Genomic DNA, 23,009 nt, shown 5'->3' with positions numbered 1-23,009 from the left:
CAGCAGTGTAATAGGGTTCCTCTTTCTCCACATCCCCTCCAGCATTTGTCGTTGGCTGATTTGTGGATGTGGGACATTCTGACTGGGGTAAGGTGCTATCTCAGGGTATTCTTTATTTGCATTTCCTTCACCACCAGGGATGATGAACATTTCCTCATGTGTTTCTTTGCCATTTTTATTTCTTCATTTGAGAAGTCCCTTTTTAGTTCCCTTACACAGGGCTTTTTTTCCTTCTTTGTTCTAAAACTATTTTGAAAGTATGCAGAAAATGGCTCAGTTGGAAGCAGTAAAATTGAATATTGTGCTTTTTTCTTTGTTAATTCACTTGCCAACCATTTTGAGTGTGAATAACTTTTAGATTCTACAGATAACAGCAGTAAAAAATTTTAGAAAGGTTGTCATACTTGTTACAGGAACTTATTAAAAACTACATTAGAGTTTGAGTTTAGCAACTGAAAATTCATTGTTTTTCCCTAAAGGAAAAGGGCACCAGATAACATTTAAATGATCCCTCATACTAAGTGACTTGCCACCTACTTAATAAACCAATTGTCTTTCTCTTTCTGTACATACTACTGGAAATTTCTTCAAGAGAACATGACTTACCTTATCAGAACAAGTATTATCATCAGGTCCTCCACCAATCACAAACAATTTGCCTATACAGCTTGTCACTGCAGGAGAGCTCACTGCTTCCTTAAGGGGAGCAACTTCAGTCCATCGATTAGAAAAGGAGTCATAACACTCTACGCTGCTAAGTCTGTTTTGCCCATCATAGCCTCCAACAACATATACCTACATATAAAATACATGGAAAAAAACTTAATTATCAAAAGTCTGAACTTGTTTAAAGAATTAAGAAGATCTATATTTTAAAAGCCCTTGACAATTATAATAAATGAAAATCTTAATTACCAAAACTCTAAATTTTGACCTAATTAAAAAATTAAGGGATCTACCCCCTTTAAAAACTCTTGGTAACTACAACATATTTAGCTCAAAATTTCTGAGCTTTTAAAAGATCAAATCCCTTATTTGGTATTTTACCAAATAGCCGCCCTTCAATAAAATTATAATACCACAAATATACTGTATATTTATTTACCTTACTGAGGTAAAGATTAATTGTTTTCATTCCTAAGAACAAATCTTCACCCTACCTGTGGAAGTGCTATTGTCTGTTGAGAATTGCATTTCCTTTTTTCCTTCCTTCCTTCTTTCTCTCTCTCCTCTTTCTTTCCTTTCTTCCTTCCCTTTCTTTCTTTCTTCTTCCTTTCTTTCCTTTCTTTCTTTTTCCTTCCTTCCTTTCTTTTCTTTCCTTTTTTCCTTCCTTCCCTTCTTCCTTCCTTTCTTTCGTCATGGGCCTGAATGTTATCTGCTCAAGGATAATGTCCTACCACTTTGAGACACTTCCAGATTTCTGGTGGTTAATAGAAGGTAAGAGTCTCACAGGCTTTACTGCCTAGCTGGCTTTGAGCCACGATCCTCACATCTCAGCCTCCTGAGTAGCTAGGATTACAGACATGAGCCACTGGTACATGACTAAATTGTGAAATCTTTGAAGGTAGTACCTAGTAAAAGTACCTAGAAAAGTATCTGACATAACTAATTTTATAATACATATATATCTCAAAGAGCTTTCACAACATTTTTAATAAAAATTAGTATCTTTATATGATAGGTCAGACAATTTAAAAAGACAGTTATTAAGTGGCTTACAAGAGGAATAATCTACTAAGCATTTATGGGACATATTAGAACCTTTTTACTTAACAAAGTTCATCAGGTTAACACATTTCTTTTAGTGAACAGTTTATCATCAACTCTTTCCACCATATCTAATTTTTCCTTATCTTCCCTCCTCTTTTCTCTCTTATACTTGGGATTGAATTAACGGTCTTGACATACCAAGCAAACCCTCTACCATTTGAGTCATGTCACAATTCCTTTTTTTTTTTTTTCTATTTTGCTTTTGAGATAAGGTCTTGCTAATTTTTCCAGAGCTGGCAAAAGCCCATCCTGGGGCTTGAACTCAGAGCCTAGGCACAGTTCCAGAATTCTTTTGCTTAAGGATAGTGACTTACCATTTGAGCCACAGCCCCACTTCTGGCCTTTTGGTGATTAATTGGAGATAAGAGTTTCACAGACTATCCTGCCTTGGCTGGTTTTGAACCTTGGTTCTCAGATTTCAGCCTCTTGAATAGTCAGGATTACAGGTGTGAGCCACCTGCATCCAGCTCTTTAGCATTTTTATTAGTATATATTATTTGACAATGGGGTTTCATTATGACACTTCCATGTATGCATACAATGTTCCTCTATCAACTTTACCACCTTTCTCTTGCTCTCCCCTCCTTTCTTATATTTTAATACCTTTCACTGCTCTATTTTCATAATGCATATATAAAATACTTCAACCATATTTCCCTTATTCACCCTGTCCAAATTCACTTTTCTCTATCTGCTGGAACCTACTGTCCAGAAAACCTATTTTACTCTACTGTCATTCTTTTTTTAGTGTATACTAACTATATAAAAAGGTTTGGTTATAGTATTTCACACATACATATATTATATTTTAATAAGATTAATTCACCCTACTACTATCTTTCCTAAACTTATCCCCTATTGTTCAACAGCTTTCAGTAAGTTTCCTTATGCCATCTTTATGCATTGTGTTTAGTTATTATTTACTTTTCATCATTCTTTTCCTCTCATAGACAGTGCCAGTTACAATCATGTTCTCTGTCTCTCTCTGTATACATATATATGGCTATGTAGGTCTAAGTCTATGATTATGTATATTGTTTTAGATCTGATCTGGTTTTCTAATAACTATGGAGACCTACTGAATCTTCTACAGCATCTCACTTGTATTTCTTTTTGCCATGCCACCACTCTACCTCAGGGTCCACCATCACTTCTTCTCAAATAGCCTCCACTTGTGTTTTCTAAACCAGAGATGAATCTTTCTATCGATGCCTAAGGATCCAAGTCAAACTTCAACTTACTATTCACATATGCATACAATTTACCTTTCTGTGCTCCTCTAATTTTCCACAGTAGACAATGCCACTTCTATTACACATTTCTCACACACTATTTACAGATTATCTATTGGTGAATCTGTGCCCCCAATGCCATGTAAGTCAACTTACAAAAGGTCATGTAAAGCAGGCATTGCAGGTTCACACTTGTAATCCTAGCTACTTAAAAGACTGAAATCTGAAAATCAAGATTTGAAGTCAGTCTGGGCAGGAAAGTCTGTAAGACTTCTTCACTAACTAACTACCAAAAAAGCTACAAGTGTAGTTGTAGCTCAAGTGGTAGAGCACCAACTTTTAAGTGAAAAGCTAAGGGGACAGCACCCAGGTCCTGAGTTCAAGCCCCACTTCAGGCACAAATACACACAAAATAAAATGGCAAAAATTCTAAAGACAGATTTTTTTTTTTGCATGTCACTAGTGAATATCCAGTTGACCTTGTCAATTTTGAATCTTAAATACCAAAACTATATATAATGTAATAGGAAGATATATCACTAGTTTTAGAAAAATATTTTATTTCCAGTATATTTATCTCAAGGTCATTGTGTCACTAGCCTTGTCAATAACTACAGCAAACTCTATCAGGATCTTTAGGAATTCAATAGCTTTTAAACTATTTGGGAGGAGCTTGAGTATTTCTTCATATAAAAGTTTTAAGAAACCTTTGTGGGGGAACCTAGGTGAAGGAAGACTGATCAGGGACTGAGTGGGAAGGATTCCAGGCAACCATTTCTGATTCAACGAGAGAGGTTTTGGGGTTTTATTGGTGGTTCTGGGGTTTTATTGGTGGTTCTGGGTTTCATAGTAGGGCTTAAGAGGCATCCTTTTAGAAAGCTGCACTAGGGGAGCAACTGAAGATATATGTATAATAGTATACTGCTTTCACATTAACCTGTCATTAATTTGAAGTAGCTTGGAGGATGTGATGGAGGTGATGGCAGGAAGAGGCCAACAACTCTGAGATACTGTTTGGTTCAAGTGAGGGATACTTATATGTTTAATATGTTGGGTTTAATATTAGATTTAACATTTAAAAGAGGATACAGTACTTCAGAAAGGTGTGGAAACTACTAGTTCATGATTCTTAGATTAATAAGGACAGCCTTTGGGTTGTAAACCCAAATTTTATGTATTTTAATAATATTCATTAGCTGAGGTCAAGCATACATTTTCTTCAAAATATTTTGGCAAGTGTACTGCCATGAATTTCAAACTGTGACAACAACCCATCCATTCAAAAATACAGTGTTATACTGTGATTAGAAATTTTGAATCCAAAATACTCAGAGGGAAAGTGAAATATAGAACTTAACTGTGTTATTTATTTTGAATTGTACTAGCAATAGCAATAAAAAATGGTTTCTCTTACTTTACCAAGTAGAACAGTCATTTTGTGACGCCATCTGCCTTTATTTAGAGAGGCAACTCTGATCCAAATATTTAACTGTGAGTTATAAATCCACACATCACGGCTGTTGATTCTTCCACCTTTAAATGCAAAACAATGCATATGCAATAATATGTCACTATGCTCTACCAACAAGGGATCTATGCCACCTAGGTGTAGGTAATAAAAACATGGGATTTATTCATCCAATTTTAAGAATTTGAGAATTCAGTACAATAAATGGAGGATCCTTTTACAGCTTAACAGAAATAGTTTACACAGCAGATTCTAAGTTTGCCAACTGTTATCTTGAGAAGTAACAACTAAACTGGGAGAAAGTTAAGGGATAACACTGTCCAAAAAGAAAGAAATGTACTCATTACCTGGCTTATGAAATGGTATCCCCTCTGTATAGTACCTTAATAATAATAACAATCCAATTATTTTTAAAAAGAGAAGTAATGACAATAAGGCTCCAAATAATAAAATAGGAGTTTACAAATGAATAAGCCTGTTAGCTTATGAGTAAGGTGTCAGAAGACCATCAATAGGTCATTCTAAAGATGCTCTACAAACCATATGAAGTACAAAATGAGCCGTGTGTTAGTATTTCATTCTGCTGATAGTAATATAATCATCTGTAAGACCAGTAAACCTAGCTTGTCAATTAACAAATTTCCAAACATACCTACATATGATAGAATTTTACAGAAAATATGATTTAAGATTAAATTAAGAATCTTACAGAAAATTCTATTTCATAAACTTTGGGAAAATTTTTCAGAAAACATGAGTAAATTAGAGATAAGTAATATTTTTAAGTCTACATGTTTTATAGTGCCTCAAAAGATAATTTTTTAAATCATATTCTACATACATTTGAGAGCATTTAAAATATGATATGACTAAAGACTTTTCTAACAGATCCCTTGTCAATCATTCTAAACCATGTTATATATAAACTGAGTCACCTAAAATGATCATATATACATTTTATTTTTTTCTCTTCTCTCTTTGTTTTCTTTCTTTCTTTTGGTGGTACTGAGAATAGAGCCCAGAACCTTGTACATGCTAGAAAAGCAATTTACCACTTGAGCTATGCACTCATCCCTCATTTTCTTTTAAGACACTATTATTTAAAACATCCAGGCTGCATAAGAATCAGAAATAGTAGCTGTTGTAATAATTATTTACCTGAAACAAGAATGTCATTCCTTAGTGCACAAACAGCATACTCTGATTTAGTAAATTCTGGAAGCTTAGCCAAAGACTTCCATTCTCCTGTGACAGGATCATAGCACTCAGTATATGGGAGATTAAATCCTCCAACTCGTTCACAGCCACCAACAACAACTATCACCTCCGAATAGCCAGTGGACCTAAAATAATTATTGTGAGAATACACAAATAAAAAATTATAGCATACTCAAGATAGCTCAAAACTCTAAAAACAAACCATACAGTTAAATTCATTCTCTGAACATGTTTGTGCTCCACAGTCAGAAAGTACAGGCTGGCAATTGCTTTTGAGGCCACATACAGGAAGTTAGTAGCACTATTATTCCACAGAAAGTGTGTAGGAGTTTTACGGCTTTTTGTTTCTTTTTTTGAGAGTGTCTCCATTGTAGTCAGACTGGCCTCAAACTCATAATCCTCTTGTCTCAACTGGAATTACAGGCATGTACCCACATGCACAGTGAAACTATGGGTTTTGACTTTAAAGATGTAAAAAAAAGTGCTAATACACAGTCTAACTAAACTGAAACCTTGGTATTACTATTAAGGATGCCCTTCAAATGCCATTTTACAATGATTCTTTTTTTAAAATTTTTATTATTTCCTTTATTTCTCTTAATTATTATTAATATTATTATTTGCTTTTGCTGTGGTCACTATCATTGGCAAAGTTCCTTTTCCCCTTTCCTGGACATGGGGCTCTGGTATTTGAAAGATTCCACTCTGAGGCTGAGGGTGCCAAAAGCTGCTTGAGAAGTGGCCTTTGAGTTCCATTTGGGAAGATGTGAAAAGGAGAAATCATCCTTGGTTTAAAAACATTAAAAAAAAAAAGGTCCCACAATCTATAGGTCATTCCTTACTCAATCAGTGATCAAACTGCCCAAGAGAAAAAACAAGAGGGAGGAGAAACAGACCAGTGGGCACTGGACCTTCCCCCAACAACGATTCTTATCTGTCTATTTATCTAAATACATTTGAATATATCTGGGTGTATATCTATTTCAAAGTTAAGGTATGATAGTGTCTTCACCAGCTCCTAGGCAGAGTCTTCTAATATAGCCCAGTCTGGACCTGAACCCTCAATGTTCCTGCTTCAGTTTCCCGAGTGTTGAGGAGGCCTGTACCTTTATGCTTGGCAAAGAATAAACGTTTTCCTTTTTTTCTCCAGTGCTGGTGATACAACCCAGGGCTTCAAATCTGTAGGTAATGGCTCTACCATTGGGCTATATCCTCTGCAAATTGGGGCAGCCAAGAACAAACTTTCTAAGGTGCAGGGGATTAAAGACGGGGCCCCATGCATACTAAGCAAGCACTCAGTCACTGGGCACAGCTCCCAGTCTACTTTTCCTAACTGTAGAAAAATACTGTTATTTTAATCAAGTTGCTGGTTCTAAAAAAAGAACTCATATAGTATAACCTAAGTATCCTTTAAAGGAGTATATGAACTTTTTTCACAATTCAAAAAATACAGAAGAGAGGAACATAAATTGGAAGCTTAGAGTAATGTGTAACCTATTAAAGATTCTGAAAAATTAAAAAAAATAAAGAGTAAGAAGCCCAGCACCAATAGCTGATATCTATAATCTTAGTTTCCTTAAAGGCTCAGAGCCAAGGATTGTGGTTTAAAGCTAGACTGAGCAGGAAAATCCGCGTGACTCTTATCTCCAATTAACCACCAAAAGCCAGAAGTGAAAGTGTAGCTCAAGTGCTAGAGTCCCAGCCTTAAACAAAAAAGCTCAGGGACAGTGCCCCAGGTCCTGAGCTCACGCCCTATGATGAGTATGGTCCTCCCATCCCTGCAAAATGATAAGAGACTGGAAAAAACAAATGTTTCTCCAGTATATTTTATTCATGTAGTTAAAAGACTCTCTTACGATTAAAATTTTTTTTGGACTTTTTTTGACTTAGAAGTTTTCGTCAGTGTGAAGCTAAAAAATAAACAATATAAGCAATACCGATACATCTCTTATTCGAGCTATTTCAACTGAATCATTTTCTTATTCCATGTCAGGCATACTTTTCCCACTATAAGATCAGAAATACGTGTTACAGAAAAGAAGTTTGTTCACACAAATGCAACACAAAATTTGGAAACTAGGAAGACTCCTCAAATAATGTTGAAAGGTGATTCTGGATAATAATCAAAGGCATAAAAAAGAGTAATAAGAAAGAAGTAAAATAACTTATTCATCATTCAGAAACTCAAAACTGAAGGCCACATGATTAAATAAAAAATGCATTAAATCAGGGCTGGGGAGGTGGCTCAGTGGTAGAGTGCTTGCCTTGCATGCATGAGGCCCTGGGTTTGATCCTCAGCACCACATAAGCAAAAAGAAAAAAAGCCGGAAGTGGCGCTGTGGCTCAAGTGGTAGAGCGCTAGCCTTGAGCTGAAGAGCTGAGGGATAGCGCCCAGGCCCTGAGTTCAGGCCCCATGACTGACAAAAAAAAAAAAAGCATTAAATCAGTGGAATGAGACTTTAATAAAGGATACTTCCAAATTTAATATATGATCTAAAGAAATTAGAGCTCAGAAGAGGGGTGGGGGTTAGTCAGTCTTAGAAGCAATAAGATGCAAATGAATCAAAGTATGAATACTAGGCCCAGAGGCAAGGATCTGCTGCATACATTCAAGTTACTGTCGAAGGGAGCGATCACCACAGCTAGGCAGACTTGAACATTTTTGATTCTTTGACAAGAATAATTTTTGTTGACTTGAGACTTCCTCAGCAGAGGGGATTAGTTGTAAAGATCTACAAACTCCCTTTGTTTGGATTCCATGTCTGTCAAATAATTTTGAATGTTTAAGCACCTTGCATGTAGTAAGAGAATATGTAGGCAGATTGCCACAAAATATTTAGTCTGCTTAACATGACATTTTTGTATTGCAAATAGTTATATATAGACCAGAAGATAAATTAATTAAGTATTCTCATAGTTCTTGTTCAATATGCCCCAAATAGTTTGATCTACTTTTACTTTCTAAACCACTTGAAGACACAGTATCACTTTGGGTGGCCAGGCTATTATTCTGCAACATGCAGAATGGCTTCTTTAGGGAAATAGCTGCTATTGATAATTTTTTTTATTTTTCAAAATTAGCAATTATCTAAGAGTTTATCAGCAGTATCTAATTGATTAAAATATTGAGACACAAAGATGTTCATCATAATTTTTAAAAATCCAAAATAGCTTAAATGTGCATGGGAGTGGTGGTAATGATATAAAATCATGTACCAGGCTTCATGTCATGCAAACATGTTTATGACATATTGGTAGAAACAGAATGTGAAAATACTTACAATTATGCAAGTGAAATAATAAATTGATGAGAGGGAACAGGGAAATAAAAGGGAACTCAGTAATAGAACACCAGCCTAACATAGATTGGGTTCCAGGAAGTCCCAGAAATACATGAAAAAAAAAAAGAAAAAAAAACAACAATTTGGAGCAATGATACTCTTACATGGCTGTTATCCTGGTTATTCAAGAGGTTGAGATCAGGCAGATCAAAGTTACAGGCCAGCCCAGGCAAAGATATTCATGAGATTACAATCTCAACAGAAAATAGCTAGGCTTGGTGGTATACACTTGTGCTATTGTGAGAATCATAAAATAGGAGAATTGTAGTCCAGGTCAGCCTAGGCGAAACCTGAGGTGCTATCTCAAAAACAGTGTAAGCAAAGTAGACACTGGTGGCTCATGTCTATAGTCCTATAAAGCTACTCAGGAGACTAAGATCTGAGAATTGTGGTTTGAAATCAGCTCAGGTACACAAACCTAAGAGACCCTTCTCTGTAATTAATAAGGAAAAAGCTAGAAGTAGAGGCATGGCTGAAACAGTAGAGTAGCAGCCATGAAACCTAGAAAGAGCTTGTGGCCCTGAGTTGAAGCCCCAGTACTGGTGTGCATGTGTGTGTGTGTGTACACATGCATGAGCGCACACGCACACACAAGCCAGTGCACACACACACACACACACACACACACACACACACACACGAGTCTTATCTTGGGGCTGGGAAGGTGGCTCATTGGTAGAGTGTTTGCCTTGCATGCATGAGGCCCTGGGTTCAGATTCCTTAGTACCATATGAGCAGAAAAAACCAGAAGTGGTGCTGTGGCTCAAGTGGTAGAACGCTAGCCTTGAGCTGAAGAGTTCAGGCCCCATGACAAAAAAAAAGAGTGTTATCTCTTAAAAGGTTTTTTTTGATAATATGGACAGTATACTTTGCTTATCCTCCCCTGTAAATTTTGTCTACTTTTTTTTGCATCCAAGACGAAGATTTGAACTTGGTACCTGATGCTTTTGCTTACTGTGTAGCGCTCCACAAACTGAGCCACACACCATCCCCTAAATATTGTCCAATTAACAAAGTACTCCATTCCCACTCTGCCCACTTTAAGGAAGAGCAAAGAACAAAGAAGAGAAATCTACACCTACAAGATGTACACATAATGGATATGTTAAAGCGAAACCCCCTTGTACAAATAATATTGCTGGGTATCTGTTCAATCTAGGGTTTTTAGGGTTTTTAGATACTCAATTTCTATTCTGTGATTCTGCTCCCATGGCCATAGACAAATGTACAGAGAGGGTTGTGTGGTAAAATGTGAGATTGTATCTTCCCAAGAGATTCAGTCTGAGTGACTGAAGTTGAGAAATATAAATGCAAAGTCATGATAGGCTATGGTCAGCCAGACTAATGAGAGCAATTGATACAGGCATGCAGAAAAAACTGAAGAAAAAAAGTAGAGAGTAAGCACTGCTTGGTTTCAAGGTTTTTCAGTAGTCTGTTGGGTTTTTTTGAGGTCCTGTTGAATTTTTGCCGAGGTTACAAGCTACTGACTCCAATTATCCTTTGAACACATTTTTTTTCTTTCATGTTTGAACTGATGAAACCGTTTTTGTTATTTGTAATCAGAATTCTGAACGGATTCAAAGTATTATAGAAAAACCCACAATGGCTTTCAAATTCAGTAAAAGATTCTCAATCTTCCACTTTGAAAAAGAAAACAAAAATTGTGAGGTACCATTTGTCCTCTACATAGTAGCAAAGCTTTACAAATTGAATTGACAGAGTAGAGAAATAGGTAATTTTGTATTTCTGGGCTGAAGTATGAAACTTGGAAGGCAACTTTACCAGAATTTATAAAACTAATTTATAAACTAATTTATAAAACTAATACTGTACATATCTCGTGACTGAGCAATTCTACTTCTGATAATTTAGGTTATAAATGAATGCTGTATGTATTCAGATACATATTCACTGAACATTGTTTGCAATGGCAAAAAAGGCAACCTAGACACAATCTAAATATCCATCAATTGGAGATGGGTTAAATTATGGCCTGTTCATAAATGGATTATTGTACAGCTCTTAAAGATCAAAATCTGAAAATTCAGTAATACTAACAAAAGGGAGAAGGAGTATACATGGCAATACAAAACAATTTCTAAGACACACTCTCCCAATCCCCATTTTTTAAGTTTTGGCAAGGGTTTATTTTGACATTACAGGATAAAGGTAGAAGTAGAAAAAAAAAAAAAGGAAACATTTCTTTCCCCCAGGCAGAAGATAGCAAAAGATTTTACCAAAATACTTGTGTGTGTATATGTATAGTCTCCTTGGGCTCAAACTTAGGGCTTGGGCACTGTCTCCGAACTTTTTGCTCAAGGCTACTGCTCTACCACTTGAGCCACAGCTCCACTTTTGGCTTTTTGGTGATTAATTGGAGATTAGAGTTTCATGGACTCTCCTATCGGGCTGGCTTTGAGCTGCAATCAACAGATCTCAACATCTTTTTTTTTTTTTTTTGGTCGGTCATGGGGTTTGAACTCTAGGCCTAGGCTCTTCAGCTCAAGGCTAGTGCTTTACCACTTGAGCCACAGCACCACTTCTGGTTTTCTGGTGGTTTATTGGAGATAAGAGTCTCATGGGGGGCTGGGAAGGTGGCTCAATGGTAGAGCGCTTGCCTTGCATGCATGAGGCCCTGGGTTTGATTCCTCAGCACCACATAAGCAAAATGAAAAAAAGCCGGAAGTGGTGCTGTGGCTCAAGTGGTAGAGCGCTAGCCTTGAGCTGAAGAGCTGAGGGACAGTGCCCAGGCCAAAAAAAAAAAAAAAGAGTCTCATGGACTTTCCTGCCCTGGCTGGCTTTGAATGGAAATCCTTAGATCTCAGCCTCCTTAGTAGCTAGGATTATAGGCATGAGCCACTGGCGCCCAGATCTCAGCATCTTGAGTAGCTAGGATCATAAGTGAGAACTCCACTCCAACATACTTTTTTTTTTTCCAGTAATGGGGGTTGAACTCTGGGGCCTGGGCACTGTCCCTGAGCCCTTCTGCTCATGGCTAGTGCTTGAGCCACACTGCCACTTCCAGTTTTCTAGTAGTTTATTGGAGATAAGAGTCTCACAGACTTTCCTGCCCGGCTGGCTCTGAACCATGATCCTCAGATCTTAGCCTCCTTAGTAGCTAGGATTACGAGCCACTGGCACACAGCTTCCAAAATACTTCAAAATGGTAAAATCCACGGAACTGTGGATGTGATTAGTATCTTATCTGTATAAAAAAGGAGGGAAGTATATGTACAAACATACGTGGCACACATACATACATCTACACAAAGAATATTTATAAAGGTTAAAAATACTGCAAAGAGATTCTGTGGGAGAGGAATACTAAAGGTTCTTCATTACAACAATCTGAGTTCAAAATAATGATAATTTGAAAGTAGAGGCTCAAGTGATAGAGTGTTATCAAAAAAGCTAAGCAAGAGTGTACAACGACATCATATTATATAGTAGAATATCCCTCTTCAGAGGGACTAGGTGTTCGGAATACTAGTCTAGTTCTGGCTCTGCTTCTAACTAATTCTGAGACTAGAGTAAGGGCTTCAGTTTTATCACTTATGAAAGTTGATGGATTTGTTATACAGTCATAAAATATTCTTAAGAATAAATGTAATTCTAACTCCCTTACTCCCGGATCAAGTGCAACAAGAACTTGAACCTTGACCTGACGATGGAGAGAAAGGAGACTATTGGAAAAAACAAGGGCTGATTCCAACCTTGAAGTGATGGGCTTATTATTAACTCTTAGATATCACTATTTCTCAAAGAAGTGTGGCAAAGGGCATCAAGTTTTTCTACAGGTAGGAACAACTTGACACAAATGATCATTATATTGAAAGACACTTATTCAGTTTAACATAATATATGTTCTATTGAGAAGTTCATTTTATAGCCAGTCTAGTTTTAACAAACTGAAAAATTACTGGCTGCAGTAAGAATCATTATAGTAAGGACAATTTGGATTGGCACATGATACAGAATCAAAACTAAACTATTAAGCAATCAGGAATTAAAAAATATGGCATTCAGAATGGAATGGTTAACTATAGAATTCAGTTCTTGGTGTTGAGCAGCAAACAGAAGTGAGGTACATTGGAGGTCAAATCTAACTGTCAATATGGTCAGTAGCATGACACATTAGTCAGGGACAGCAGAATAAATACCAGGTAAGATTCACAAACTGGAACGAAGCTAGAGGGAAGTCCCATCACAGGTTGTGAAATCACTTTTCTCCCAATGAAATGGTCACTTTGGGAGCTTAGCAGTTAACATTCAGAGATGGCCAGGCAACTTAAACGTAAGCTCAGTTTAGGTTGGTTACTATATGATTCTCTATCAAGTTCAAAACTATTCCTGAGTCCCAGATGTATATTAACATTAAAAAAAATTACCTTTAAGTAGTTGTACAAGTTGCCATCTAACAAAGCAGTTTATGAATACAATGCTTCCTGATCAATGAGATCCTTTAAAAAAATATGAACACTGTCCTCCCCCCCACACCAAAAAAAAAATGAACTGCCTCTAGGTGCTGGTGGCTCACTTCTGTAATCCTAGCTGCTCAGGACATTGAGATCTGAGGATCAAGGTTCAAAGCCAGCTGGCTTTGTGAGACTCTTATCTCTAATTAATTACCCCCAAAAGGAAAAAGCCGGAAATGGAGCTGTGGCTCAGTGGTAGAGCATCAGCCTAGAGCAAACATGCTCAGGGATAGTGCCCAAGCCATGAGTTCAAGCCCCAAGATGGGTACCAACCCCCTGCTACAACATTTTCCATATGAAATTTTCAGTCTAGAAACAAATTTCCACTGTGTGTTAGGGACTCAGGAAAAGTTCAAAGAAAGAGAGCAAGAAAATAGGTAACTAGGAATGCTAAGGGCACTGAAAAAAGTAGAGTATTTTAAAAAGTCACATAAAGTATACTATCTATTTTTTTGCAGAATTTATAATATTAAAAACATACTAAAAAGAGTCAGTATGTGTACCAGTTAGGAGCATCGACTCTGGAGCAAGAACACATTTTGAATCCTCAGTCTGCCATTTACTAAACTATGTGATCTTGAACACACTATTTTTCCAAACCTCAGCTTATGCATCTATACAGCAGGCAAACAAGTGGGGCGCCAGTGGCTTACGCCTGTAATCCTAGCTACTCAGGAGGCTGAGATCTGAGGATCACACTTCAAAGCCAGCCCCAGCAGGAAAGTCCATGAGACTCTTATATCTAACCACCAGAAAACTGGAAGTGTCACAGTGACTCAAGTGGCAGAGGGCTAGCCTTGAGCTGAAGAGCTCAGGGTTCAAACCCCATGACCAACAAAATAAAACAAAGCAACAGGTAAAACAAAAGTATCAATTCTCAGGTCTATTCTGAGCATTGAGTTAATACATGGAATATTATTGCATGCAAAATACTTCCTGGCACCCAAATGTTTTTTTTATTATTATTTTGCAGTATTGGAGACTGACCCAGGGCCTTGCACATGCTTGACCACCCCTCTATACTTTGAGTTCATCTTTGCATCACTGAAGATGGGACACTAGACATGTTGTGTTTCCTCATGTGATCAACATAATGTATATATTATATATGGTGGATTCTAGTCACAAATAGTTAACTAATTTCAATGAAACAAGTTTATATGTCATTTTTTTTCTTTCTTTTCTTTTTTTTTTTTTTTTGCTTATGTGGTGCTAAGGAATCGAACCCAGGGCCTCATGCATTGCAAGGCAAGTACTCTACCACTGAGCCACCTTCCCAGCCCCTATATGTCATTTTTTGTCAGTACTAAAGTATGAGATGTGAAGCATGCTAAGTAAACATTCTACCACTTGAATCATAGCCTGAGCCCTTTTGCTATTTTTCAGATAAAATCTTTTTTTTTTTTTTTGGTCCAGTCATGGGGCCTGAACTCTGGGCCTGGGCGCTGTCCCTCAGCTCTTCAGCTCAAGGCTAGCGCTCTACCACTTGAGCCACAGTGCCACTTCCAGCTTTTTTCTTTTTGCTTATGTGGTTCTGAAGTATCGAACCCAGGGCCTCATGCATGCAAGGCAAGCGCTCTACCACTGAGCCACCTTCCCAGCCCCTCAGATAAATTCTTATGTAGGTTGTTTGTTTTGGAGTCTGGGCTGACTTGATCCTTGGACCACAGCCTCTTGTGCAGCTAGGATTATAGAAACATACCACCATACTCAGATGTTTCTGTGAGATAGGGTTTTGATAACATTTTACCAGGCTGCACTTGAACCATAATCCCTTTGAACCCAGTACCTAGGATTCCTAGAGTGAGCCATATGTCTAGCCTTTAAGTTGCAATTTCTAGGAGGCATAGTTAGAGAATACCACACAGAAGCAGCAAGACTAATCTAGAATGTATAGTATTTTTCTGGACAACTTTTCCATCAAGTCAGAATCATAAAAAAAGAACTATTTTGGAATAAATGAAACTTGTTGGAAATAATCAGATGTGATGAGTATTCCTAAATTACATCTAAGTATTAAAAGACAGTTTAGAAAGCATTTTAATAGAGGATTATTGGGATATGAATTGTTATTGATTTTAATGTAAAATATTATTTTGTCTGTTATTTTTAAAGGATGCACAATCAAGTAATAAATGTAAGTAAACTAGAAAAAATATGAATGGCAAATGAAAAAGTCTTGGTAGACAGGGTACACAGAGTAATTAAAAACATGAGTGTAGATGAGATGTAAGGCAAGTCTAAGAGATGGGAACCAATTAGATAACACTCCAAAGATTAGATACAGAAGAACTACTAAATTGAAAAAGGGGATCTGGAGAAACAGGACCATCATGAGGAGAAGGATATTCCAGATGCCAATAGGAGAGTATGTTTCAAGATGGATAAGGCAATTAATGTCAGATTCTGAAGAGAGATCAAAGTGGATCAGGACTGAAAAGAGACGAGCAAATTAAAACAGAAGAAGGTCAGTGATGACTTGATTAAGAGAAGTTTCAGTAGTGATTGGAGCAGAAGTCAGAGGAGGGAACTGTGGTTGAAGAAGTGAAGACATCACAACTTGTTCAAGGAAGTTTGAAAAATGAAAACCTGCACAAATAATACACAGAGTTCAGATAAAAAAAAAAACTTCTGGCAATTAAGGCTAATATGCGTAACAAATATGTGTGAGAGAAGGTGATGGCTGACTTGTAAAATAAAGGATTTCTCTTTATATTCCCCATGTAATAGCCATGTAAAATAAATATCTGCCATTAATTTTAAATACTCTGCAAATTCAATGTATTACATATGTTTTTTTCTTAATGGTCTTTTAAATTAAAGTGATGTTTCAATCTTATTTATATAGATGTGTTTTGCTCTGTGAAATGAATTGGTCCCTTTAAAAATTGGGTGTTAAGTAGGGCATGGAGGATCATGATTAATTTCTAGACACTCAAGAGGCTGAGATCTGAGGAATACAGTCAAAAGCCAGTCTGGACAGAAAAGACTGAGACTCCATTTATTTTATTTTTTGGGAGTCCAGTTGTGGGGTCTGAACTCTGGGCTTGGGTGCTGTCCCTCAGCTCTTCAGCTCAAGGCTAGCACTCTACCACTTGAGCCACAGCGCCACTTCCAGCTTTTTGCTTTTTGCTTATGTGGTGCTGAGGGATCGAACTCAGGGCCTCAGGCATGCAAGGCAAGCCACCTTCCCACTGAGCCACCTTCCCAGCCCCATGAAACTCCATTTCTAAAGCAACCAGCAAAAGCTGGGTTGGAGGCATGGCTCAATTGGCAGAGTTCCAGACAACAAGCTAAAGGCCTTGAGTTCAAACCTGAGTACTGTCAAAAAAAGATGTAAAATATACTTTAGAAATCAAATAGTTAAGTCATCCCCTTTAAAAGAATGATGGGGGCCAGGTGCCAGTGGTAACTCAGGAGGCTGAGATTTGAGGACCACGATTTGAAGCCAGCCTAGGCAGAAAAGTTAGAGAGACTCTTAAATCCTCGTAATCAGCAAAATGCTAGAGCCTGAGAACACAAGCCCCTGATTCCAAGGCCCACTATTGGCACAAATAGAAAAAAGAAGAATAATGATGGGACGCTAAGGGATTTTATTTAGGACATATGTTTATAACATTAATAGTATTTTGATTTTGTAAGTTATAACCTTTTGTCCCTACTTTATAAGATATGTACAATGGGTAAGAATTAGCTCCATCTGGCTACAAACTTTTCTGCCTACTCCATGGGGATTCCATTTATAAAAAGAAGTGATTTTCCCTTTGGCAAGATAGTCTATGTATCCAGAAAACTCCTTGAAGAACTAATAATCACAAAACCTCAAGACTGTTAGCCTTATTTACTGTATGGGGCACAATGAGATAGGATTTCCTGTTTGGCCTGGATTTGCTATATAATCCATACTGGTTTGGATCTTAAGATCTTCCTGCCTCAGCTTCTTGAATACTCGGATTACAGGTATTCACTATAAGGCCTGGCTTTTGCTTTTTAAATTAATAGTCATAAGCTTTGGTCTTTTGTTTTTTGTGTTGTTTGTGGGGAACTCAGGGCCTGGATGCTGTTCCTGAGCAATTTTGCTCAAGGCTAGAGCTCTCCACTTGGTGTCACAGCTCCAGTTCCACTTCCAGACTTTTGGTGATTAATTGGAGATAAGAGTCTCACAGAGTTCTTTGACTGGGCTGACTCTAAACTGTAATTCTCAGATCTCAGGATTTATAGGCATGAGTGCTGCTGGCACCTGGGTTCAATTACTTTTAACTAAAATCAGCTAACAACTTTGAAGAAACACACGTATTAATATAACAGAATTTGTTAAACTTTTATAGTAATAATTACTCAAGGTCAGGTGCTGGTGACTAATACCTGTAATCCTAGCTACTCAGGAGGCTGAGATCTGAGGGTTGTGGTTTGAAGCCAGCCTGGGCAGGAAAAGTCCATGAACTTCTTATCTCTAATTAATCCAAAGCCGAAAATGGCACTGTGGCTCAAATGGTAGAGCACTAGCCTTGAGCAAAAAGGAACTCAGGGACAGCACCCAGGCTCAGAGTTTGAGCCCCAAGACCAGCAAAAAACAAAACAAAATAAAAAATCAACATTGTATCTAATTTATTATAATTGTAAAGTACTGAAATGGTTTTCTGAAAGTAGATCAGACTTACATTACACTATATATACATACATATATATATATATATATATATATACATATATAGAGTAAAAGTAAATATTAGGCATTTATGCTTTACCATCAAGATATCTCTTTGCCCTCTCCCATTTTCTTCACATTTTGAGACAGGCGCTGTTCTATATTGCCCAGTCTAGTTTCCTACCTTTGATCTACCTGCCTCAGCCTTCCTATCTGTAATTTATAGGTGTATAAACAAACCACCATGACTAAGTAGGCACTTTTAATATATATTGATTACTTCAGGAATACTGTATTTAAGTTTCAATTGCAAACTCTATGAAATACACTATTATCATTTTTTATGAGGAAATGAACTTCACTCCAGAACAATGACCCTCAAAAATCACAGCTAAAAATGTCATTTACTTATGCTATAGTAAATTTATAGAAAAAAAATGGGACTGTTACAATTTCAACATTGAACTGTACAAGTAAACATAAAAAGACGGTAAATTTTGTTAAAAGTGCTTTCTGCCACAATACAAAACTCCAATAGCAATGTCAGAAAAATATTAAAATCATTCTCATAGTAAAAATTTCTAGTTTACTTACAATAAAGTGAAAAAAAGTATTTCTTCCACCGTTATAGTCAGGGAACTATTTTTCTATAGTTTATGAATTAAAATCTATAGTGTGCTGCAGGAATAATTATGTGTTAATTATATCTGTAAACAGTTTTCTCACCTGCGTGGCCTAGTCCTTGGGGACATCATTTCATTACCAAGTATGTGGTAGCGTCTTGCTTCATGTAACAACTGGTAACACTCAGGAGAATTCTGGATCAATTGGTCCACCTCAACTGTTTGAACAAAGTAGTTGGGATGCAACAGAGGGAGTCTCACATGTGTCAGGAGCTCATGTAACAATGGTCTTCTTAGATCAACAGCACGGTAGACCCAACGCATGACAGCTTCAAAAACCATCTCTTCTTTACCAATCACAAGTTCATCGCTACAAATATAATCAATGAGTTCATCTTTGTCAAGCTCAAGAAATTCTTCATGTTGGGACACATCCTCAAAAGTCTGTAATGCAAAGGTTTTGCATTTTGTGAAGAGTGTTTTGAGTGAATGGGTGTCAGCAAAGCGTTGGATTCCTAAGCAATTACAAGGATCAAGTTGTTCCTCCAAGAACTTGGCACATGCATCACGGAGCACACTAATCTGAAAGAGGCTTGATGTTTCAAAGAGATACTGGACATTCTCTGTGGTGATCTTCACCTTTCCAGTATAAACATACTGTAGAAAACATTCCATAGCTTCAGCTAAAATGCCATTGATTTCAACCAACATTTCTCGGCTTTCCCTGTGGTCATTACAAAACATAGCTCTAAAGTAGCTACTACAGGCTGAGAGGACAGCTCTATGGCAAGGAAACTCTTTTCCTTCCACACAAATGATTACATCAGTGAACAAGCGGCTGTCTCGGAATTCATTGAATATCTGGAGTATGTTTTCAGCATGGGATGATCCTGAAGAGAAGTCAAAAAACTCACGACCTGTCAGAGATTTGGGGTCCATTTCAAAAACTTTACGCTTAGTTGCTGGGGAATCACGAACCCCAAGATCCTCTCTGTTTAGTCTGCGTCCCAATATTAGTACCATTGTTACATCAGTTGACTATATAATTGTTGAGAAAAGACTGGTAGAGATCTTCTTTAAGTTGCTAAAAGGAAAGAAATGAAAACATTTTAATCTGTAAAAAAATTCAAAAAGATGTCACATGACAAATATATTTCATACACTATCTCATTTCAAGAAAAACTGATAAATGCTTACATTTTCATAATTAGAACATTAGGAAACATTTTCAATTGTTTTCTTGAAACTCTCAGCTGAAAGGACACTATGTACTTTTCAAATTACTAAAACTTTCCATCTCCCTTTTCACACAGCTGGGTTTTATTCTACTTAACTGAGCTGACTGCAAAGGTAAGTCAGAATGGTGTAAGACATCATTACAGTATAATCACAATCCTAATATAAAGTTATTATCTTAACATTGTAAGACAGAAATTTAGTTATATATCAACAAGCGTTAAGAACTTAGATATTGTTTGGCTAGTGTCTTTTCTTTTTTTTAAAGCAATTTTTCCTAAGGAAATCATCAAGAATATGTGGAAAGATTTATCTACATAAGATGTTTAATGTGTTAACAGAGGATACTTAAAAACTTAAAGTCCCACAACAGGGAATGAGTTAATCTACACTCTGTCTTCAGGACGGAACAGTCAAGCAACCATTAAAAAGTATGTACAGGGCTGGGAAGGTGGCTCAGTGGTAGAGGGCTTGCCTTGCATGCCTGAGGCCCTGGGTTCAATTCCTCAGCACCACATAAGAAAAAAAGCCAGAAGTGGCGCTGTGGCTCAAGTGGTAGAGTGCTAGCCTTGAGCTAAATTGCTGAGGGACAGCGCCCAGGCCCAGAGTTCAGGCCCCACGACCGGATCCAAAAAAAAAAAAAAAAAGTATGTACAGCTGAGTACTGGTGGCTCATGCTTGTAACCCCATCTACTCAGGAGGCTGAAATCTAAGGATCATGGTTGATGCTAGCCCTGCCAGAAAAGATTGAGACTCTTATCTCTAGTTAACTACCAAAAAGCCAGAAGTGGAGCTGTGGCTCAAATAGTAGAGTGCTAGCCTCAAGCAACAAACAAACAAACATACAAACAAAAAAACACTGAAGGACAGCACCCAGGTCCTGAATTCAAGCCCTGGTATCACCCCCGCCCCTACCCCATGCCAAAAAAGGTATGCAGACTAATGACGTGGGAAGTATATCAGTCAGATAGTAAGTAGAAAAGCATATCTTAAGTACATTCTAACAAAAAAGATTATACACTAATGCATATGGGGATAAAAAACCAGGAACACAACCATAAATCAAATGGTTCATTTATCTTCTGTTTTTCCCTCATATTCCCTAGTATTTCCATTATGTGGTAGTACTTTGTTTTTTTTAAAAAAAAAAGTCTTAGCGCTTGCATTGTATGCCTGAGGCCCTGGGTTCGATTCTTCAGCACCACATAAGCAAAAAGAAAAAAGCCGGAAGTGGCGCTGTGGCTCAAGTGGTAGAGCGCTAGCTTGAGCTGAAGAGCTGAGGGACAGCACCCAGGCCCAGAGTTCAGGCCCCACGACCGGACCCCCAAAAAAAAAAGTCTTAAGCCCTGCTTCCTTTCACCCATCCTCTTTCCTTCCATGGCTGCAAATAAGTAGCCAATGGACTTAAGCACTTGGCTATGGAGATCAACTCTCTTTGATACCAATTTAAAGGGAGTTCTTTTACTTACTTTATTTTTACATCTACAGGTGATATATGATCCAAAGTGTATTAATAACTGGTTTTAAATACTCGCTATGGCAGCAATAAGAAGGTAGCAAAGGGATATCATGGATAATTTAAAACATGAGATGCCATCCTACATAACAAGACTGAGCTTTGAGAGTTAATAATCTTAATTTAACACTGTATTTCCTGAACCCTGTCACATATTAAATCATTCTCAGGTGTTTCTGCAGTGTAGTGGTTATCACGTTCGCCTCACATATTAAATCATTCTCCATTTTAAAAAATTTAAGTGACACAAAGGGAAATAAAATATAGAATAAAATCAACTCACTTTATTACATACTCTCTTTTTCATGTGATCTTTGTGCTCTTCTCAATCACTCTAATGCTTATGATACTCTAGTGTCAAGATTCACTAGTTGTTTCCAACATTAGAAATTCCCACTGAATTTACTTATTTTTGTTGCTTCCATCAGCAGCAACAGTATACTATTATTAAAGGACTCTTCTAGGCCTAGAGTTTAGAGCATAAGATAATGCTGTTGCAGTTCTTTTATTATAGTTGCAACAAAGCACAATACCAAAATAATAATTTAAGGTAGCATAGACAAGAGGTCTCATATGTAGCATATGTCACAGACAACCTCAGATGGCCCTTCTTCCATCCTTGCCAAATTTAAATTCTCTAGCCAACTGCTCTATTATTACAATCTTCTTTTGGTGCCAGTCCTGAACTCTGGGCCTGGGCACTGTCCATAAGTTTATTGCTCAAGGCTTGTGCTCTACCACTTGAGCCCAAAGCTCCATCAACTTTTTGGTGGTTGATTGGAATAAGACTTTCATGCACTTCCTTCCTTGGGCTGGCTTCGGACCTAGATCCTCAGATCTCAGCTTCCTGAATAGTTAGGATTACTGGAAAGAGGTGCTGGCACCTGGCTTATATGTTTAGTTTTTAAATTTACTATTACTATTTATGTAAAGAGTGCATATTTGTCTCATTGTAGGGCAACTAATTTCTTGGGTTATGGCTGTCCATGTATGTGTGCCCACATTCTCACATGCATGAGTATACACAGATAAAATTTAAAAATCTATTTATATTGCACAGAATCACTTCAAAATTCGTGTTTCCATATGGAGGCAGTATCACATATATTGAACACATTTTAAATTTGAAGCTATCTTAGAAATACTTCTACGCAGAGAAATCTATTCCCCATAAGCAAGAAAGATCTCACTGCATCTGAATGTCAATTTCTTGTTGTTGTTAAAACTTAAGTATATAATATCACACGTGATAAAAAGAGAATACTACAATTATATAAACATAGACTGATGACATATTGGTGACATATTTTATTCTGAAATGCTTTATTCTGAATGTTTTCTGAATCTAGATTCAACTTATTATTAAAATAGGCGTTTGTCAGCTTCCCAAATCAGAATTTATTCTTTATATCAGCTTCTTTGTATTTCAGGTTCAAAAAATTCACACTAGCTTTTGTAGACTTTGGGTAATGATATTAGTAG

General features: G+C 37.1%; 1 protein-coding gene across 4 annotated transcripts in view; it reads right to left on the bottom strand.

The window, feature by feature from the left end:
* The window catches only part of Klhl24 (kelch-like family member 24), a 46,414-nt gene that overhangs the window by 11,421 nt on the left and 11,984 nt on the right, over positions 1–23,009 (bottom strand). For all 4 annotated transcript variants that reach the window (XM_013033054.1, XM_013033053.1, XM_013033052.1 and 1 more), the window contains 4 exons: positions 18,879–19,859; positions 5,629–5,813; positions 4,417–4,535; positions 607–795 (listed from right to left, as the gene is read on the bottom strand). In XM_013033054.1, coding sequence (XP_012888508.1) covers positions 607–795; positions 4,417–4,535; positions 5,629–5,813; positions 18,879–19,798 — 1,413 coding nt within the window. In that variant the 5' untranslated portion in view covers positions 19,799–19,859. The remainder of the gene's footprint in view (positions 1–606; positions 796–4,416; positions 4,536–5,628; positions 5,814–18,878; positions 19,860–23,009) is intronic.

The sequence above is a fragment of the Dipodomys ordii genome, unplaced genomic scaffold, assembly GCF_000151885.1.
Source record: "Dipodomys ordii isolate 6190 unplaced genomic scaffold, Dord_2.0 Scaffold162, whole genome shotgun sequence".
Classification (NCBI taxonomy): Eukaryota; Metazoa; Chordata; class Mammalia; order Rodentia; family Heteromyidae; genus Dipodomys; species Dipodomys ordii.
The sequence above is the reverse complement of the archived record's forward strand: the minus strand, read 5'-3'. Positions and strand labels throughout refer to the sequence as shown.